General features: G+C 50.4%; 1 protein-coding gene across 3 annotated transcripts in view; it reads right to left on the reverse strand.

Moving 5' to 3' along the window:
* Positions 1 to 18,034, reverse strand: part of MYO18B (myosin XVIIIB) — a 258,450-nt gene that overhangs the window by 148,631 nt on the left and 91,785 nt on the right. For all 3 annotated transcript variants that reach the window (XM_006938537.5, XM_045041734.1, XM_045041736.1), the window contains 3 exons: positions 16,230 to 16,339; positions 5,768 to 5,833; positions 732 to 860 (listed from right to left, as the gene is read on the reverse strand). In XM_006938537.5, the coding sequence (XP_006938599.3) occupies positions 732 to 860; positions 5,768 to 5,833; positions 16,230 to 16,339 (305 nt within the window). The remainder of the gene's footprint in view (positions 1 to 731; positions 861 to 5,767; positions 5,834 to 16,229; positions 16,340 to 18,034) is intronic.

Raw genomic sequence — 18,034 nt, forward strand, 5'->3', positions numbered from 1 at the left:
AGGACCTGGAGGTAACGGGAGATGGCATTTGTTGAACAATGTGCCAGTCTGGGGCACGGACTAGACTCGGCACGCATGACCTCATTTCACCTTGACCCAGCTCCTAAGGGGTGGGTCTCCACTGTTCGTCTCCAGAGCTGTGCTCTATAATGCGATGCTCAGGGGAACCATGCACACATTTCTCTACTGCACAAGCTACAGGGAGGAAGGAAATGCAGTCTCCAGGGTGGCTCAGGACTGCGGACTCTGAGCTGCCCCTTCAGTCCCGAAAGCCTCAATGGCCAGGTCCAGTCATGTCCTGTCTGCTGGCCCATGAGAGCCAAGTTCTCCAGAGATGGAACAGGTTGAAACCATAACGGACCCGGGAGGGCTTGGACACCCCCATGATACCTAGATCAAGTCTGACATCGTTGGTCATTTGATGTCAACGTCCTAGAAACAATCATCACATCTTGCAAGGCGTCACTTTAAAGCCCTCCCATTCGGGGTGAGCCTATGGACCGACAGCACTGGCACCATCGTGGGAGACCTGCATACCACCACCCCTCCCCCGCCCCATGCTCACCCCAGACCCACTGGATCTGGAACTGCATGCTGAAATATCCCACAGGGTTTCATGCCCAAGCGTGAGTGTGCGAAGCGCGAGGTTGCCGCGCCCAGATCAGCTCGGATGCTGCTTTTCTGGGATCTCACACCTCTGCAGGGGTGGCGAGGCTCGCTGGGTGCCGTACCTTCAGCTTCTTGAATTCCTGCCGGGACAGAAAGCCCTTACAAGCCGCCTGGAATAAAATGATGCTGTGAGACGCCAGCTTCTCCCGTTGCTTCTCAAGCCTGGAGACCACGCCTGCCTTGAGGAAAACCTGGAGGGACAAAAGGTGACCGGTGACTCCTGTGCGGCTGAATCAGATGGTCTGAAGAGAGAGGGGGTTGCCACTCAACCCAGTTTTCTTGCGCCCCTCCCCCACCGAGATATTTGTTAGCAGCTGCCCGCGACTGAGGGTCCAAATTGTCAAAACAGGGGTCCCCGGGTGGCTCAGTCGGTCGGGCGTCCTTTCAGCTCAGGTCATGATCTCGCGGTCTGTGAGTTCGAGCCCCGCGTCAGGCTCTGTGCTGACAGCTCAGGGCCTGGAGCCTGCTTCGGATTCTGCGTCTCCCTCTCTCTCTGCCCCTCCCCCGTTCATGCTCTGTCTCTCTCAAAAATAAAACAAAAACATAAATTGTCAAAACATCTTATCTCCTCACGAGTCCTCTTTTCCTTCTTCTAGCCCTTGGGTGCTCAGAGCACGGTCCCCAGGAGTGGCATTGTCACCACCGGGGAGCTTGTTAGAAATGCTGAATCCGGGACCCCACCTACTGAATCAGAGCGACACTGTAATGTGACCCTCAGGGGAACCATGCACACCTTCATTTCAAAACCACTGTCAGGAGGGACCTGCCTAAACGTCTCTGCACCGGAATTGCTTTGCAGACAGTGAAAGATGCAGATTCCCAGGCTTCACCGTGGAAAGGCTGAATCCGTGGATTTAGTGGCAGGCCTGCGATTGTACGCTCTTTCCGATAAGTGTCGCTGGCCCCCTGAGAGAAGCAGTGCCCTGGAAATATTCGGTCCTGCCTTATAAGGAGGGGCGGAGAATGTGGAGGGAGTGAGGGTGGCCCTCCTCGGCCAGGGGAGGAGGGGGTCAGGCTGGTGCCACCCACAGAAGGTGGTCAGGCATCCTAACGGAAAACAGCTTGCGGTCCACGACTTCCAGGCCTCTGCTCATCCATAATGGATGGAGGCCTTCCGCAGCAAAGTGATCAATGCCTCCTTGACAGCCCGCAGGGCCGCCTTCAATATACTGCGGGGCACACAGAAGGATTTTCTGAGAACCTAACGCTTTGGGGCCAGGCCTGCTCTGCCCACCTGGTAGGGTGGTTACTGTCAGTCTTACCTCCCCGGAGTCAAAGGAAAGATGCCCTAGCAGCTTGGGACTTGAGTCGGTGATGGGGGCAGGGGACGCTTTTCAGATGCCCACGTCACGCTTAAGTCTATGACCAGCCTGCCGTGTTTCTCTGCCAAACGTGGCTTCTCACCCCAAAGATGTGCAATTTTCTAGGGGCACTGGATGGCTGCATCTTAGTGATATTATCAAGTAATTGGGGACGTTATCAATCAGTGTTGCAGATCGGAACCAACCACTTTACCTGATACGTGCAGGTAAAGTACTGAATGTACATCATCCTGTAGGGTAGTTATTGCGATCCCCCCATTTTATGGAAGGAAAGACTAAGGCTGACAATGGCATTTCCCCCATGACCCTCCCCTAGCAAGCGGAAACAGCAGAAATGTTTCCCTCCGTCTGACTCCAGACCGGACTATAGTTATCACTGAATACAATTAACATTTGCATGGCATCTAGATTTTTCAAAGCTCTTTCTCCTCTGTCCCATTATAATAAAAACAACCTTATGAGGAATCTATTGGCCCAGGGAGATTATGTAACTGACTCAAGTTCACCCAGCCGGCGATCAACAAAGCCAAGTTCACCTCCAGCACCCATTCTCAACGTCAACACGAGGCTTCGTTTCTTCACTGGCTATCGTACAAACGCCTGAAGTTTGGGGTTGAATTGCAGTTTGATTCCAGGTGCACAAAGGGTCTCAATCGATTGTCCATTCCCTTAAACCTATTTGCTGTAATGGCAGCCACCCCGCCCGTCCCACAGAGAGCCCTTCCTCAAGGCGAGGATGAGAATCTGCACGCCCAGTCGGTGCCAACTCTGTTTTGCAACCTTCGCTGGCTTTACAGGACACTTCCTATCAGCCAGAGCCACCGAGACAATTAGCCTCACTGAAATAAAGACACGACTGACTCATTACCTATCAGATTGTCTCAATAATGACTGTATTAATTTCACAAGCTAGTGAGTCCCAAAAGCTGCTATAAAAAAAATCAATGATCAAAATGATGACAGCCCTAGTTCGTATATTACAAAAGGCGGCGAGTGCTTCCAAAACCACTATTGATTAAGTATGAAGCTTTCATTAAAAAGATAATTGGAAGCGACCATACACACAATGGGAATAAGTCATCGGCTCTGCAGAATCTTATCTTGATTTTTTTTTTCCCTTTAAAGAGCATATTGCCAACCGGAAGGCCAACTGCATGTGGGATTCCACCTTTTTCATAAATGTCATGGCCCTCAGCACAGGCCTCGATAAGGCACCAGGGGCTGAGAATCACAGAGAAAAATCTAAATTATTCGCCTTTCGTGGGTCCGGCGGCTTATCAGACGCAAGCAGAGTGTAACATCTCAACATCCTCACATTTAAGGAAATCTACGGGGGCCACCGCGATGCAAACTGTTTTTCCTCTAAAAACGCTGAAGACCAAGGTTCAAGATTCTGATATGGCAGAAGCTCCCATATCTGGGACTGCTGAGGAATTAGTTTTTGTCCTAGTAGTTTCCCGGATTAGAGGGGTTTCCTTCTCGAAACATTCAAATCTTATCCTATTTGATGAGTGTCTTGTCCCAGTGACAAACGCATTCAACACGTAGATGACAACTGACTGCTTTCCCACAGCCAACCTGGGGGGGTGGGGAGCAGTGGCTCCATTTTACAGATGAGGGAACAGAGGCTCAGAGAGGCTAAATCAGTCCCTAGAGATTCATAATTAGAAAGCGGGGGAGCAGAGGGGCAGGTGGGTGGCCCAGGCAGTTAAGTGTCCGACTCTCGGTTTCAGCTCAGGTCATGATCTCACGGTTCGGGAGTTTAAGCCCAGCATCAGGCTCTGTGCTTGGGATTCTCTGTCAGCCCATTCCCCACCGGTGCTCTCTCTTCTCTCTCAAAATAAATACATATTTGAAAAGAAAAAAGAAGTGCCCAGTCCTGCCGTGCCTCCTCTGCCCTGAAAGGTTGCAGGATAGCCTAGCTTCCAAAGGATACGCTGACTTTAATTTGCTCTCGACTGCTGTTTTAACGAACACCAAGCATTACTTGAGAACAACAGTGTTGGTTTTGTTTGTAATTGGGATGTTTCGGCTTCTAAGTTTCTTGCCCTCACTCTGTGAAAGTATGTACAAAGACTTCTCTTGCCTCTGTTTTCTTCCTTGCTCTACAATAGCGGCCGGGCTTATAGAGACTGATTTTTGTATTCATGAAATAACGGAGTCGTTATCTAGACCAGTGGTTGTCAAACTTGAACATGTGCTGGAGTCCCGGGGAGGGTTTGCTGCAACCCAGACTTCTGGGTCCTACCCCCAGAGTTTCAGATTCACTAGGTCTGCGCTGGGGGTAGCTGAATGTTTATGCTTCTAGCAAGCTCTCAGGGGATCCTGCTGGTCTAGAGACTGTATTTTGAGAACGGCTGGTCTACGTGGATAAAGTTCTTGGAGCTGAAGGACAAGGCCTCTGAATCTGGGCCATACCGACGTGTGTGTAAAGAGTGTTTGTTCGACTTCCACCAATCAGCAGCAGAACGCACAGCGTATGGAGAAGAGTGTGGGATCCAGGGCCATACGGGCTTTCACGGGAGCTGTAACTGGTCTTCTAGATAAGCGTAAGGCCTTGAAAGGGGGCTTACTTCCCAGAGGTGCACCTTCCCCACCTGGAAAGAAGGGCTTTACTAATTATCTCCCAGGAGCTTTTGAGGGAAAGGAGGAACAATGTGTGAAGCGGAAGCCCAGGAACTGACAGGTTCCTTCCTTCTACTGGAAAGGTCTGCGAAGTCGCTGCCAGCTCCGGGTGGAATAAATCAGGTTGAGACGCCAGTAGACTAAGAGGCTTGCGTGTCTATGGGGCAATGACTATATGAAAACCCGTGAGCTCGCCAAGGCAGGTGCAATGGGACACGCTACTCAGGGGCCCCAGAATGACTAATGGCCAATGATGCCACCATGGTGGGTTTCTGGAGAACCGGGGCCCTTCCCCAGCACCTCGCGCCTGGAGGTGGCAGGAGATCGACAAAGGTTTATTGGTTGATGTTAGTCAATCAGGGGATGAGGGTGGGAGGGCAATTTTCCCTTTGGTCAGTTTTCTCCCCAGTTTCTGTTTCTATACTTTGCCATTCTCCCTGCCTGCCGCATGGTCCTTGAGTTTACTTCCCAAAGCAGAGCCCATGGGACACTAGCTCCAGGAGCTGGTAAGGGATCTTCCACGAACACAAAAGGATGGGGCTCCCCTTGGGAAGCCCTAAATACAATATTTTCCCTCTTGAAAACTTGGAGGCTATACAGGCACATCAGGACTCTGTGAACCTCTCCTCTAAATGTTGAAGCGTTATTGGAAAAGCCCTGGGCTCAACACCAGTTTGAAGAAAGTTATTTCCCTCAACGTTAATGTCATGTGCCTTCTCGCGGAGCCCTAACTTTTCACTTACTGCTGCTAACCAGCCGGGACTATTCGCCGGGGTACTGTTGGTTGCCAAGTAAAAGTTAACCAGGCTCCAGGTGAAGGTGAGTGCTTCTTCTCAGCTTTTACGGCAGCTCTTTCTAAGGCTCGGAAATCCCTGCTGAGGTCCAGGATGTGAACTCTTCCAGACTGCTGAGGTCCCTGGGAGTGTAACCTCTAACAAATGATATTCCCCAGTGTTGTTGCCTCCCACGTAATACCACTTTATCTTCCTGGCCTGGTAAGATGGGCAGGACAGAAAGTCGCTAGCCCTGTCTTCAGTTGGGTGAAAAGGAGGCCCACACAGGTAGTGGATGATGCAGTAGGACCAGAATCGGGGTTCACCTGGGTCCCTGATGGGATGAGCAGAGTGACATAAAAAGGAAGCTCTACTCACCTGGCTGTGCCCAACAACCACCGCCTTCTTCTCCAGATCCAGGGTCTGTAGGAGCTCGTCCACAGCCTGGGGAGAAAAGTTAGACGGACAGAATGAGGCAGGCTCCCAAAGCGGGAGTCAGGTTGGCTGGATGGCTGGTGCCTTGGGAAAGAGGATGGCGCCACGTGTCTTTGAGTCTGACCAACTGAGCCCCACCTCACCCGGGCGAGGCAAAAGATGAGCATGTATTGAGTGCCTACTGTATGCCATCCACTCCCATGCTGGGACACCATGGATACCATCTCCTGGCATCTCCCTAGCAACCCGCGGTGGGTCCTCATACTACTGTGCCCGCGTACAGAGGAAAAAAACCAAAGACACAAGAATAAATGAAGGATGTGTCTGCTATGGAAGATGGTATGGCAGTTCCTCTAAAAACTAAACCTCGAGGGGCACCTGGGGGAGCTCAGCTGGTTAAGCGTCTGACTTCGGCTCAGATCATGATCTCATGGCTCGTGAGTTCGATCCCCGCGTTGGGCTCTGTGCTGACAGCTCAGAGCCTGGAGCCTGCTTCAGATTCTGTGTGTCCCTCTCTCTCTATCTCTCTATCCCTCCCCTTCTCGTGCTCTCTCTCTCTCTCTCAAAAATAAATAATACACATTAAAAAATTTTTTTGAATTAAACCTAGAATTATAGTGGGATCCAGCAATTCCCCTTCTGAGTATATACCCAAGAAGAGTGAAAACAGGGACTTGAACAGATACACCCGCGTTCATGGCAGAGTTATACACAACAGCCAAAAGGTGAAAGTAACCCAGTGTCCATCCACAGGCGAATGGATTCATACAATGTGGGATATACACCCAATGGGGTATTAATCAGCTTTAAATGGGAAGGAGAGGGGTGCCTGGGTGGCTCAGTCAGTTAAGTGTCTGACTCCGGCTCAGGTCATGATCTCACGGTCCGTGAGTTCGAGCCCCGAGTCGGGCTCTGTGCTGACAGCTCAGAGCCTGGAACCTGTTTCAGATTCTGTGTCTCCCTCTGTCTGTGCCCCTCCCCTGCTCATGCTGTGTCTCTGTCTCAAAAATAAATAAACGTTAAAATGAAAAAATTAAAAAATAAATAAATAAATGGGAAGGAGATTCTGTCACCTGCTGCAACATGGATGAACCCTGAGGGCAGGATGCTAACTGAAATAAGCCAGTCAAACAAAGACAGATGATCCCATTACACGAGGTGCCTCGCTAATCAAACTCACGGAGACAGAAAGTAGAACGCTGGTGCCAAGGGCTGGGGAGGGGGAGTGGGGAGTTAGTGTTTACTGGGGACAGAGTTCCAGTCTTGCGAGATGAGGTGTCATGGAGGTGGACCGTAGTGCTGGGTGCAAACACTGTGAATGTACCTGATACCCCCGAACTGCACATTTCAGAATAGTTAAAACGACACATTTCATGTTATGTAAATTTTACCGCAATTTTTAAAACACGAAGGCAGGGGCGCCTGGGTGGCTCGGTCGGTTAAGCATCCGATTTCAGCTCAGGTCATGATCTCGCGGTTTGTGGGTTCGAGCCCCGCGTCGGGCTCTGTGCTGACAGCTCAGAGTCTGCTTGGGATTCTCTCTCCCTCTCTCTCTGCCCGCTCCCACTTGCTCACGCGCACGGTCTCTCTCAAAATAAATAAATAAATTTTAAAAAATGATGGGGCGCCGGATGGCTCAGCCGGGTGAGCGACTCTTGGTTTTAGCTCAGGGCGTGATCTCACAGTTTTGTGAGTTCAAGTCCCGAGTCGGGCTCTGCGCTGACGGCACGGAGAGCACCTGGCATTCTCTCTCTCCTTCTCTCCCTGCGCCTCCCCCACTCACGCTGTCTCCATCTCTCTCAAAATAAATAAATAAGTAAACTTAAAAAATTTTTAAAAAAACGTGAAGGCATTTCCCCGAGGTTATAAGTCACATGCGGGCAGAGCCAGATTGGAATCGAGGTCAGTAGAGCCACATGGCAACCTCAATGACATCATCCCTTCACACGCCCAGGGTGGCTCCAGAGGGACCCCAGGCCACTAGGAACTTCACGCGCTGTGTCACTGAGGTTGGCTGTGGCAGCCTCCCCAGCACTCTGTCCCTTCCTCGCTGTTCTTGCCCAAGACTCTGCCTCACGTTCACAGATTATCAGCTGAATAAATGACATGGCTGTTAACCTCGAGTGCCTGACCTCGAGTCTGGGGGGGAAGCCTGCACTTCATCCCTTATTTCCCTCTGCTGCACCTGGTACTGGTCTATGCATACAGCAGGAGCTCAATGAATATGATGGCTGAGTGAGCAAACAAACGAGGGATCCCGCAGAGGTGGAAGGGGTGCGGGACGGAGGGGGAAGGGCAGACCCACACAGGAGAAACAAATTCACAGGGGGAGATTTCCTGATTGCGGCATCAGCCACAGCACAGCCACTTAATGGGATTTTCCTTTGTCATCAAGGTCTGTGGGGTCTGAAACAACGCTGGGGGGAGATTTGCGCCCTCAGAAAAACGCGGGTCACACCTGGTTCCTTTGGGCCTCCAATTCCCCTCCTAGTCCGCCTCCACACCACCCCTCATGGACCTTCCATTCGCTGAAAATCAGTCTATTTTCAGAACAAACTGTCAGGAAAGTAATTGCCACACTCAGGAAACAAAAGGTATTATGGGCCTGGTGTAATTTAGTAGATGAGTTTCAATTCCGTGGGTCGTCAGCATCACAGAAAATTTCCTAAGATGCTTTAAAAAAAAAAAAGCATATTAAAAGTCTGGTCCAAGACTATAATCTAGGAGCAATTTTCCTCCTCTGACCTCCTGGAAGAACATTCCATAATGCTCCTTCCAAAATTCAGTGGTTTCACTTACGACATGTTAGCCAAAAAGTGTTCCAAGGGAGCTATAGGCAGCAAAATGCATAAAAACCAATATATCCAAAACACAGCATCTTTCCTGTCTGCACAAGAGCAAAACAAAATAAAAATTGACTGAAAACAAGACAGATGGAGGAAAACTAAATGAAAGCTACCGCCAGTGAAATTCTGAAATTTTTCTAAGTTGACCTTGGACATAGCATCCTGAGTAGATGTTTGGGGAGGGGGAACATTCAGGACCTGTAGGGAGATCCACCTTGGCTGAGATCCTGGTTTTACCACTCATGAACTGTGCAACCTTGGACAAGCACTTTACTTGGAGCTCTGGGTTTCTCTTCAGAACGATGGGGAAGAAATGATCACATCTGCTTCAGAAGATTCTGTGGCTGCTCCTGCAGCGAGCTCCATACCGTATAGTAAGTGCTCAATAAACATGATGAGCTAGTCCTAATGACCTTGAGCTAGTCCCACTGGCTCCGTCTTGGCCAAAACTTGGTAGAGGTGCTATGGAACATAAACCAAGCTTCTATTTCTCGGGCACACCCAAACACTGCCAAAACACACACCCAGCCATCCAATATCCGAGGATTCTTGCCTGTACCCTCTCTTTCTTAGAGCCCTGTAGATGACAAAGCCAAGAAGATCAGGCCTAACAAAGACATTCTGTTCCACTGATCTCGTTTTACAGGTAAGAAAGCTTACGTCCCAAGTGATAGAGCCCCCGGGTGGCTGCAGCCATTGAACAAATGCTTCTGACCCTCATTTTCCTGCAATATGGCAATAAGTTTCCCTGCCTAGACCTTACGGTGTTGGGACAATTCATTGAGAATATGCGTAAAGGTCTTTGTAAGCGATGTTGCACTTAATTGCTGTTATTGTTATCCTAATGAGTATTACTCTCAGATGGAACTTTATGAAATGGGCACATATGTAGGTCAATTATCAGCGATTGCATTTGTTTCTACATAATGTAAATCATTGTCCAACGGCCAGTTGGTGGAAGACAGGGCAAGAATTCGGATTACTGTAACAAACCTCTTCCTGGTCCCACATCTTTCTGGAATCAGCTATCCCACCCTAATTGTTCAGATATTTGAGGTCTGCCCCTCCCCGTATGGAATGCTGCGTACAATGTTGGCCATCCTGTTCCGAGGAAACAGTTAAATGGTTTTCTCTTGTGCTTTTGAGTCTGAGCATGGCTCTCGGTGCTTTACACACACCTCATTTTACTTTCAAACGTCTGCGACAGGTACAACCTTATGCTCGTTTTGCGGACAAGGAGAGCGAGGTCCAGTCAAATGAAATGACCCGCCAAAAATTACGCGCTAGGAAACGGTGGAGGGAGACACAACTCCAGGGAATCAGATTCTTGAGTCTGTTCTGGGCCCTCTGACGCTACGATCCTGTCCAGCTCCACTACTCAGTGCCTGTGTGGCCTGGAGCAAGCCACACCTGCTCTCTGCTCCTCCGCACCCTCTTCTAGGATATGGGGTAATCATGCCTATCCTTATCCTCCAAGGATGGAGTGGAGATTTAAGGTCACAAAGGTAGCATGTAGGCGTAAGATTTACAGAATGGTGAAGGAAGGAACTTGATAAATTCTCTGCCCCCCGCCCCACCAAGAAAAAATAGTGATAAAAATGGATACATCTTCAAAAACAACAAGTTCCATACTCTGGAAATTGAGCAAGGGCATACAACGGAGAAGCATTTGTGCAAGAGAAACTATCGAATCTCCGGTAAGAGCAGTCGGAGACTGTGACAATCTTGACCTGGGCTGCTCCGGTCCCCATCAAACTCTGGCAGTGTGGTAATCCCACCAGGAGGAGGCAAGCTGTGAAAAACAGTGACTTTGCTCCCAGAAGGGGCCCACTTACATGGAGGGACGTACGGGCAAGTCCCACACTCAGGATCGTTGTTAGAAACAGTGGTGATCTTGGCAGCAAGGAAACGGAGAAGGTCAGTGGCACAGCTAACCCGATATTATCATCAGGATTGGGGCCGGAAATGGGCATTGACCAGCCAGAAACTTGACAAGGAGAAACAGAGAATGGACAGTCATGTGGGCCTTGATAAGCCCCCACATACTCTCGGGCAATCTGGAGGGAAGCACACGTGCTCGGGGCTCCACGCAGGACAGGAGACACTGACCGAGCCCTTAGCTATCTAGATGTCTCTATTCAAACATAAGGCCCGGGCGCCTGGGTGGCTCAATCGGTTAAGCGTCTGACTTTGGCTCAGGCCATGATTTCACAGCTCGGGGGTTCGAGCCCCGTGTAGGGCTCTGTGCTGGCAGCTCAGAGCCTGGAGCCTGCTTCAGACACTGGGTCTCCCTCTCTCTCTGCCCCTCCTCTGCTGGTACTCTTTCTCTTTCTCTCAAACATAAATTAAAAAAAAAAAACTAAAAAATTAATAAATAAATAAAGGTAAGGTCACATACATGGGCGGAACATCTATGAGAAGCCAAAGAGTAAAATCTGGGGCACAAGTGTAAGTGTCTGATCAGATGACATTTCCCAACCAGCATGTAGCTCCATTTGAATTAGGTAAAGGCTCGAAAATTCAAGGTGCTGTGCTGACCGCTAAGCCATGCTAACAAAGAGGAAACCCTTGAGAATCCAGGATTTATAATAAAGACAGGAATGAAAAACCTTACTGCGGGGGAGACAGACTATACATCTAGTCCAGATAAGTGGCTAAATAATTGGGGGAAAGATTAGAATCTGGAGATTCTATGATATATTATCTATAGTGTCCAGTTTTCAGCAATACACACACACACACACACACACACACACACAGGCATACAAAGAAACTGGAAAGTGTGACGTACCCTCAAGGAAACGAACAAGCAAATCAGTCACTAGAAACCCTTTGTGGGCTTACGTGTGGACTTGACACAGATAGTCAAGCAGCTATCACATTGCACGCACAATGCTCACTGTCATGCCCGGCGCCTGCTACGTTTCAGTACGTACTAATAAGCGGTGGGGGGTCTGAGGTTATGAGGCCCCCTTGGGCACTGCAGTGATAACGCACCCCTCGCCTCCACCCTTCTAGGCTCCTTGACTGCATGTGGGAGAAGCCCAGCTCATGCCCCCACTGACAGAGCCCCTCTGGGTCCTAGAATTTTGCAAAGAGCTCCCTCTTCAATGTTCAACAAGGATGTGGTCTCACATCTCAAACAGTCAGTGAGAGACCCCAGGAATAATGGAGACCCGCGGCTGGGAATTCTCCTCCAACTCGCTCCTAGGTGAGTGGTGTGGGGAAAAGCATCCGTGTGTGTGGAACTGAATGCCACACACACACACACACACACACACACAATTGGGTTGGTCAACACTGAATGTAAAACGTGTACAATTATTAGAGCAGTAAACCTGAACTGGACGAAGACACTGAAGGGAGGAAGAAAAGGATGGTAAATACATTGCGGAGGCTAAGGCCACGGGAACCCCTGAATCATGAGTCAGCACGCTGCGAGTGGACAGCTCCCCCTCCCAGCCGTGGGCTCCTAGGGGCCCCTCCCCGGAGGAAAGGGGGTCGGACAGATTCACGGGCGACGGAGGGGGGTATCCACAAGGGTCTGAGATGGAACAAGAGGGGCCTTCAAGAAGATAGATTGACATCCCTTGATTGTGTTCTTCAGATCGAGTCCCCAGGGACAGAGATTTTGTTGGCTCAAATCAATCAGTGCTATAGGCACTCTGCGAAGAGGGCAGGCCCTAGGGTTTCCTCGCATCGATCGGGGAGACTTGGCAAGTCCTGCCTGAGCAGCAGAGAGATTGAAGAGACCAGAATCTGAGACATGGCCAAGGTGAGCGGACCTGCCTGAAATTCCACCATTATAGTCACTCTGGGTGGGCTTCCGTGCAGGTGCATGCACAGTCTTAGCCAGACAGGATAAGCGGGGACAGAAGAACGGGACCCAGTGATCAGAGCTGGGGACGGGGTTATTCTGGAGACCGGAGCACGTGCCTGGGTGTCTAGAAGGGACAGGAGCGTCTTGAACAGCTGGCGATGGGGGTGAGGATATTGCGCCCTGGAGAGGACCACGGAAGGACAAAGCAGACTGGACTTCCTTCGTGATCTTGCTTAAGCCAGTTCAAGTAATGAAGGTCGGCTTTCCATGCCACACCCCTGCCAATGACTTCTCAGTTGACCGTCACCGACCACCTGTTAAAGCCCAGACTCTCTTGTTCTGCCAACAGTGACCCGTGGCCTGGCCTCTGCCAACATCCTCAGCCCCTGTTCATGACGCTCGGCATCTTTTGTGCTCCAGCCACGCTAAACTACCCATGCAACCTCGTCACTGATCTCTGCACGTGCTGTACCCAGCACGGGTTGCCCTTTGCTCTTTCTCTCACCTAATTCCTCCAAATTGTCCCATAGGGTTCAATTCAATCATCACCTCCTCGGAGGTGTCTTCCATGAATGCTACACTCTCACCCCACATGTTTTAGTGAGGCGTTCCCTGGGGTGTCCCAAAGCCATCCCTCTGTATGGAAATTGCCTGTTTTAGCCTTTCCCTCACCCAGCAAGACTGTCTTCTGTCCATCCCTGTATCTCTGGCACCCGGCACAGAGCCTGGTGCAAAGCAGCCACTTGGTCAAAGCTCGGTGGAATCAAGGATAACGACTTTAAATTAACATCACGGAAGGCACATTCGGTACAGAAATTCACCAGATACCTTGCCTATCCTCGCAAGGCTCCCGTTCAATGAGGGATCGATCATGCTACTCAATGCTGCTGAACTCTGCGCTTAAGAACGGTTAAGATGATAAATGTTAGGCTGGGTATATTCCACCACAACAAATAGCGCAAAAGCCTTGCGTGCAGAATCCGAGAGCCTGAGTTCGAATCCCAGCTCCACCAGAACCTGGCTGGGCAGCGACGGCCTCAGTCGCCTCCGCTATAAAATGGGGCTAATTCCCAGAGTGGGAAGGCTTTATCTTTTGAGGTCCGTTTCAGGTGAAGGATCTGGAACTTTTTCACATAGTGCCTGCTCTGTGATCAGAGTTGGCACATAAAAGGCACAAAGTATCCAGCGGGTGCCCACCTAATGAGTGTACCTCATTAGGAAAGACGGCACCCTTGGGTCAACAAGAGGCACGTATTAGGCACACAGGGGACTTCATCAAGGCCCAGCTTACACCCTAAAAATCAATTCTCTCTGCTGCCATCTAGTGTCTCATGACCATATTGACCTTCTCTGGCTGTCAAACTCATCTTCTTAAATCCTGAGGTCTTAACTGCTTTGCACACAGAGGCTGACAGTTGGGCCACCCAAGCACGTGTTCATGTATAATTCATGGTGTATCACGTTGCCTGGCAAATGAATATTTATCAGCTTTTTCATAAGAGGCAGGATGGTGTTTCCTTTTGTTGCTACCAAAATTCTATGCTGTAGCAAATGAAATTTGTGAGCAAATAAAAAGAGAATAAGAAGGAGCGAAAACTCCCAGCCAAGTCCATTCCACTTGTAATTTTCCATTTTCCGAGGCCCTCCAGCATGTGTATGGAGGTGGTTTCAGTTTGGCTACAGGAGAGAACTGCTGAGTCGTCCAGAATAGAATCGTCCCATATGCTGTACCTATTGCCCCCGCAGAAAACTCCCCCACACCCCACTTCTGTGCTGTTTTGGATGGCAGACGAGCCCCAGACCCTTTCCGTAGCTTCCCTCCAGATGCTCTGAACAGAGATCAAGTTTGGGGTGAGCCAGGATAAGGAACCCCGAATGAAGACTGGTCCAGACTGGACGGTGGCATCGAGCCAGGCAGTCTCATGACTTCCAGACTGGGCTGCCACCAAGGAAGAGGATGCCCCTGCAGCAGCATACGAGCTGGGTCTGATGCCCTCCCCCTCCCCATGGTGGGTGAGGAGGGCTACATAGAAGGTACTGCCCTGTCTGCAGGAGGTGACCCATGCCCTGGTCCTCACTGCAGAGAAGAGCCAAGAAGGGGCCTAAGAACTGTGACTTTGTTTACCCTTCTTTCCTCATGACTCCCTGATGGAAGATCCCCGTGCTGATGATCTCGGACACGCACGGGCACACTCACCTGGAGGCAGAGTCTCAACGCGGTTGTGAACATGGAGTCTGGGTGGCTTGGCTACCATCGCTCTGGCCTTAAGAGGATGCTGATACGCAAACTGATGCTAACGTTGATGACAGTAGTTTACATACAAGGAGCCCTCACTCTGAACCCGGCCCTGTGTCAAGCACGTGAACGCCACTATTGCGTGTGATCCTCAAACACCTTCTGCAGGTGGTCACTGTTGTCATGCCCACCTCACAGATGCCATAACCGAGGCAGAAAGATGATGTTGCTTGCTTACACGCACACGGCCCCAGCTAGGAGTCACCTGCAGGTCTGTTTGACTCTGGAGCCGTGCTTTCTCGACTGCCCTCCCTGGAAGCCAGAAACTCAGGTTCAAGGACAAAACCCACAACAACACTTGGCTGTGTGGCCTCAGGGGAATCCATTCATCTCTCTGAGAAAATCACTTTCTCATCTGCAAAAGAGGATACAATAGCGCTCACTTTGCAGGGCTACTGGGAGGACGCGGGGCTTTGCAGATTCTAAAGGGCTCTGTAACCACTGATAGGCCAGTGGCCGTTCTCAGTGAATATTTATTGATGGTTTGACACTGGGGTAAAGACAAGGTCCCAGCCACAGGGGTATAGGAGTTTATGGTGGAAGGGCAGACAGGAGACACACAGGAGCAGAAATACAAGGTTAGGCATTTGTTTTCATTCATTCATTCATTCATGCATGCATGCATTCATTCATGCATTCATCCAACAATGGACTGAGCCCTTGCTAAGACCCAGAAAACGCATAGGACATGTAAATAATTTCAGACAAGGGAAGTGCTACACACACATTAGAACAGGATGATATCACGAGGCTAAGCTCTGAGCCGGCATCTGAAAAGCAAGATGACACTAGCCACACAAAACACTGAGGGAAGTGTGCTCCAGGCAGCGTGAACAGCCAGTGCAAAGGCCCTGAGGTGGTGTTCACGGCGATTCCCTAAGAAGTATGGGCTCCGGTATGAAACATGTCCTGAATATTGGGGACCATGAAGCTCTCCTTTCATGGACTACTCCGGGAACAGTGCCAGTGCTGAGTTGGAACTCCACCTTCCTAGGGGCCCTCCTAGTGGCACATGCCCGCATTCTTTCCCTGCAGTCCGTCATGCAGGGCTTCAGGAGGGCCATTCCTAAGTGACAGGGCAGGGGGGGGCAGTCGGGAGCAGAGGTCTGAGACAAACCTCACACTGCCCTCGGGGCGCCTGGGTGGCTCAGTCGGTTAAGTGCTTGACTCTTGGTTTTGGCTCAGGCCATGATCTCACGGTTCGTGGGCTCGAGCCCCACTTCAGGCTCTGTGCTAACCGTGTGGAGCCTGCTTGAGATTCTCTCTCTCTCCCTCTCTCTCTCTCTGCCCCTCCCCTGTGCATGCTCTCCCTCTCAAAATAAATAAATAAACTTTAAAAAAAAAAAAAAGCTCACTTGGCCCTCATCTTTGCCCCCAGGGCCCGGGCCTCAGATGCCCACGGGTCCAGATGCCCCTCCCCGCCTCCCCCACTGCCCCACATACCTTCCTCTCGTCTATGCCCTCGGAGGCCGACGTGAGCTTCTTCATGAGGACAGGGTCCAGCACCTGGAATCTCCGGCGGAATTGAGCGAGCCCCACATGGTCAGCATAGCCTGGGGGTGGGGTAGGGAGCAAGCAGAACATGGAGTCCAGGTGAGAAGGGCAGCCCGGGGCCTGGATTCACAGGCAGCCCCCGCCCTGCTCCCAGCCTTGCGGCTCTTTTGCTGGGCAAACTCCCTTCTGGGGCCTCAGTTTCCCCATTTGTTAAGAGATCGAATTCAATCAGCATTTCTCAAATATGTTCCCTAGAACACCAACCCTATAAAGTGCTCCACTTAAGGGCGCCTGGGGGTTGGTTCTGTTGGTTAAGTGTCTGAATCTTGTTTTCATGCTCGGGACTTGATTGCACGGTTCACGGGTTTGAGACCCGTGTCTGCCTCTGCTCTGACAGCACGGATCCTGCTTGAGATTCTCTCTCTCCCTCTCTCTTCTGCCCCTTCCCCACTCATGCGCGCTCTCTCTCTCTCTGTCTCAAGTAAATAAATAAACTTTTTATAAAAAGTGTTCCACTGAATCCTCCCAGGGCGCCTGGGTGGCTTAGTCGGTTGAGCGTCCGACTTCAGCTCAGGTCACAATCTCACAGGTCATGAGTTCGAGCCCCGCGTCAGGCTCTGTGCTGACAGCTCAAAAGCCTGGAGCCTGCCTCAGATTCTGTGTCTCCCTCTCTCTCTCTGCCCCTCCCCTGTTCACATTCTGTCTGCCTGTCTCTCAAAAATATATAAACATTGGGGCGCCTGGGTGGCTTAGTTGGTTAAGCGTCTGACTTCATCTCACGGTTTGTGGGTTCGAGCCCCGCATCAGGCTCTGTGCTGACGGCTCAGAGCCTGGAGCCTGCTTCTGATTCTGTGTCTCCTTCTCTCTCTGCCCCTCCCCCATTCACACTGTCTCTCTCTCTCTTTCAAAAATAAATAAACATTAGGGGCGCCTGGGTGGCGCAGTCGGTTAAGCGTCCGACTTCAGCCAGGTCACGATCTCGCGGTCCGTGAGTTCGAGCCCCACGTCGGGCTCTGGGCTGATGGCTCGGAGCCTGAAGCCTGTTTCCAATTCTGTGTCTCCCTCTCTCTCTGCCCCTCCCCCGTTCATGCTTTGTCTCTCTCTGTCCCAAAAATAAAAAATGTTGAAAAAAAATTAAAAAATAAATAAATAAATAAATAAATAAACATTAAAAAAATTAAAAAAATATATATATAAAACATTAAAAAAATTTTTAAAAGTGTTCCACTGAACATATGGAAAAGTAGCACTGTGATCTGCCCTCTGGGTCACGTTGTGGGCCAGGATCAATGCCCAAGGCTCTGTGGACCACTGCAGGAAGATGTGGGATTGGTTTCGCTTAGAACCTATTTGACCATAGGGGAAAAAAATGTTTTTTGTCCAATACTTATGCCCACCCCACTTGTGGGAAATGCTGCATTGAGTATTTTCTAAGGGTTTTTTTTTAAAAATCTAACATGCAGGATGGACACAGGAGTACCCCCTCTGTGTGGAAACTCCCGAGAGTTTGCTGGAAAGTTCTCTGGAGAGAAGGTGACATTACAGGCGGCCTCTGCAGGAGCCGTAAGAGTTTGTCACAGGATGGGGTGTGGAAGGGGTGTCTGGGCAGAGGGAGCCAGAGAGGGGTGACCCAAGGCTGGCTCCTCGGTCATAGCAGAAACCAGCATTTGCTGAGCACAAGACACTAGATTAACAACTTCCTTGTGTTATAGGCACTCAGGGGCCTCTATCATTATACCCATTTTATAGATGTG

This window comes from Felis catus, chromosome D3, assembly GCF_018350175.1.
Source record: "Felis catus isolate Fca126 chromosome D3, F.catus_Fca126_mat1.0, whole genome shotgun sequence".
Taxonomy (NCBI): domain Eukaryota; kingdom Metazoa; phylum Chordata; class Mammalia; order Carnivora; family Felidae; genus Felis; species Felis catus.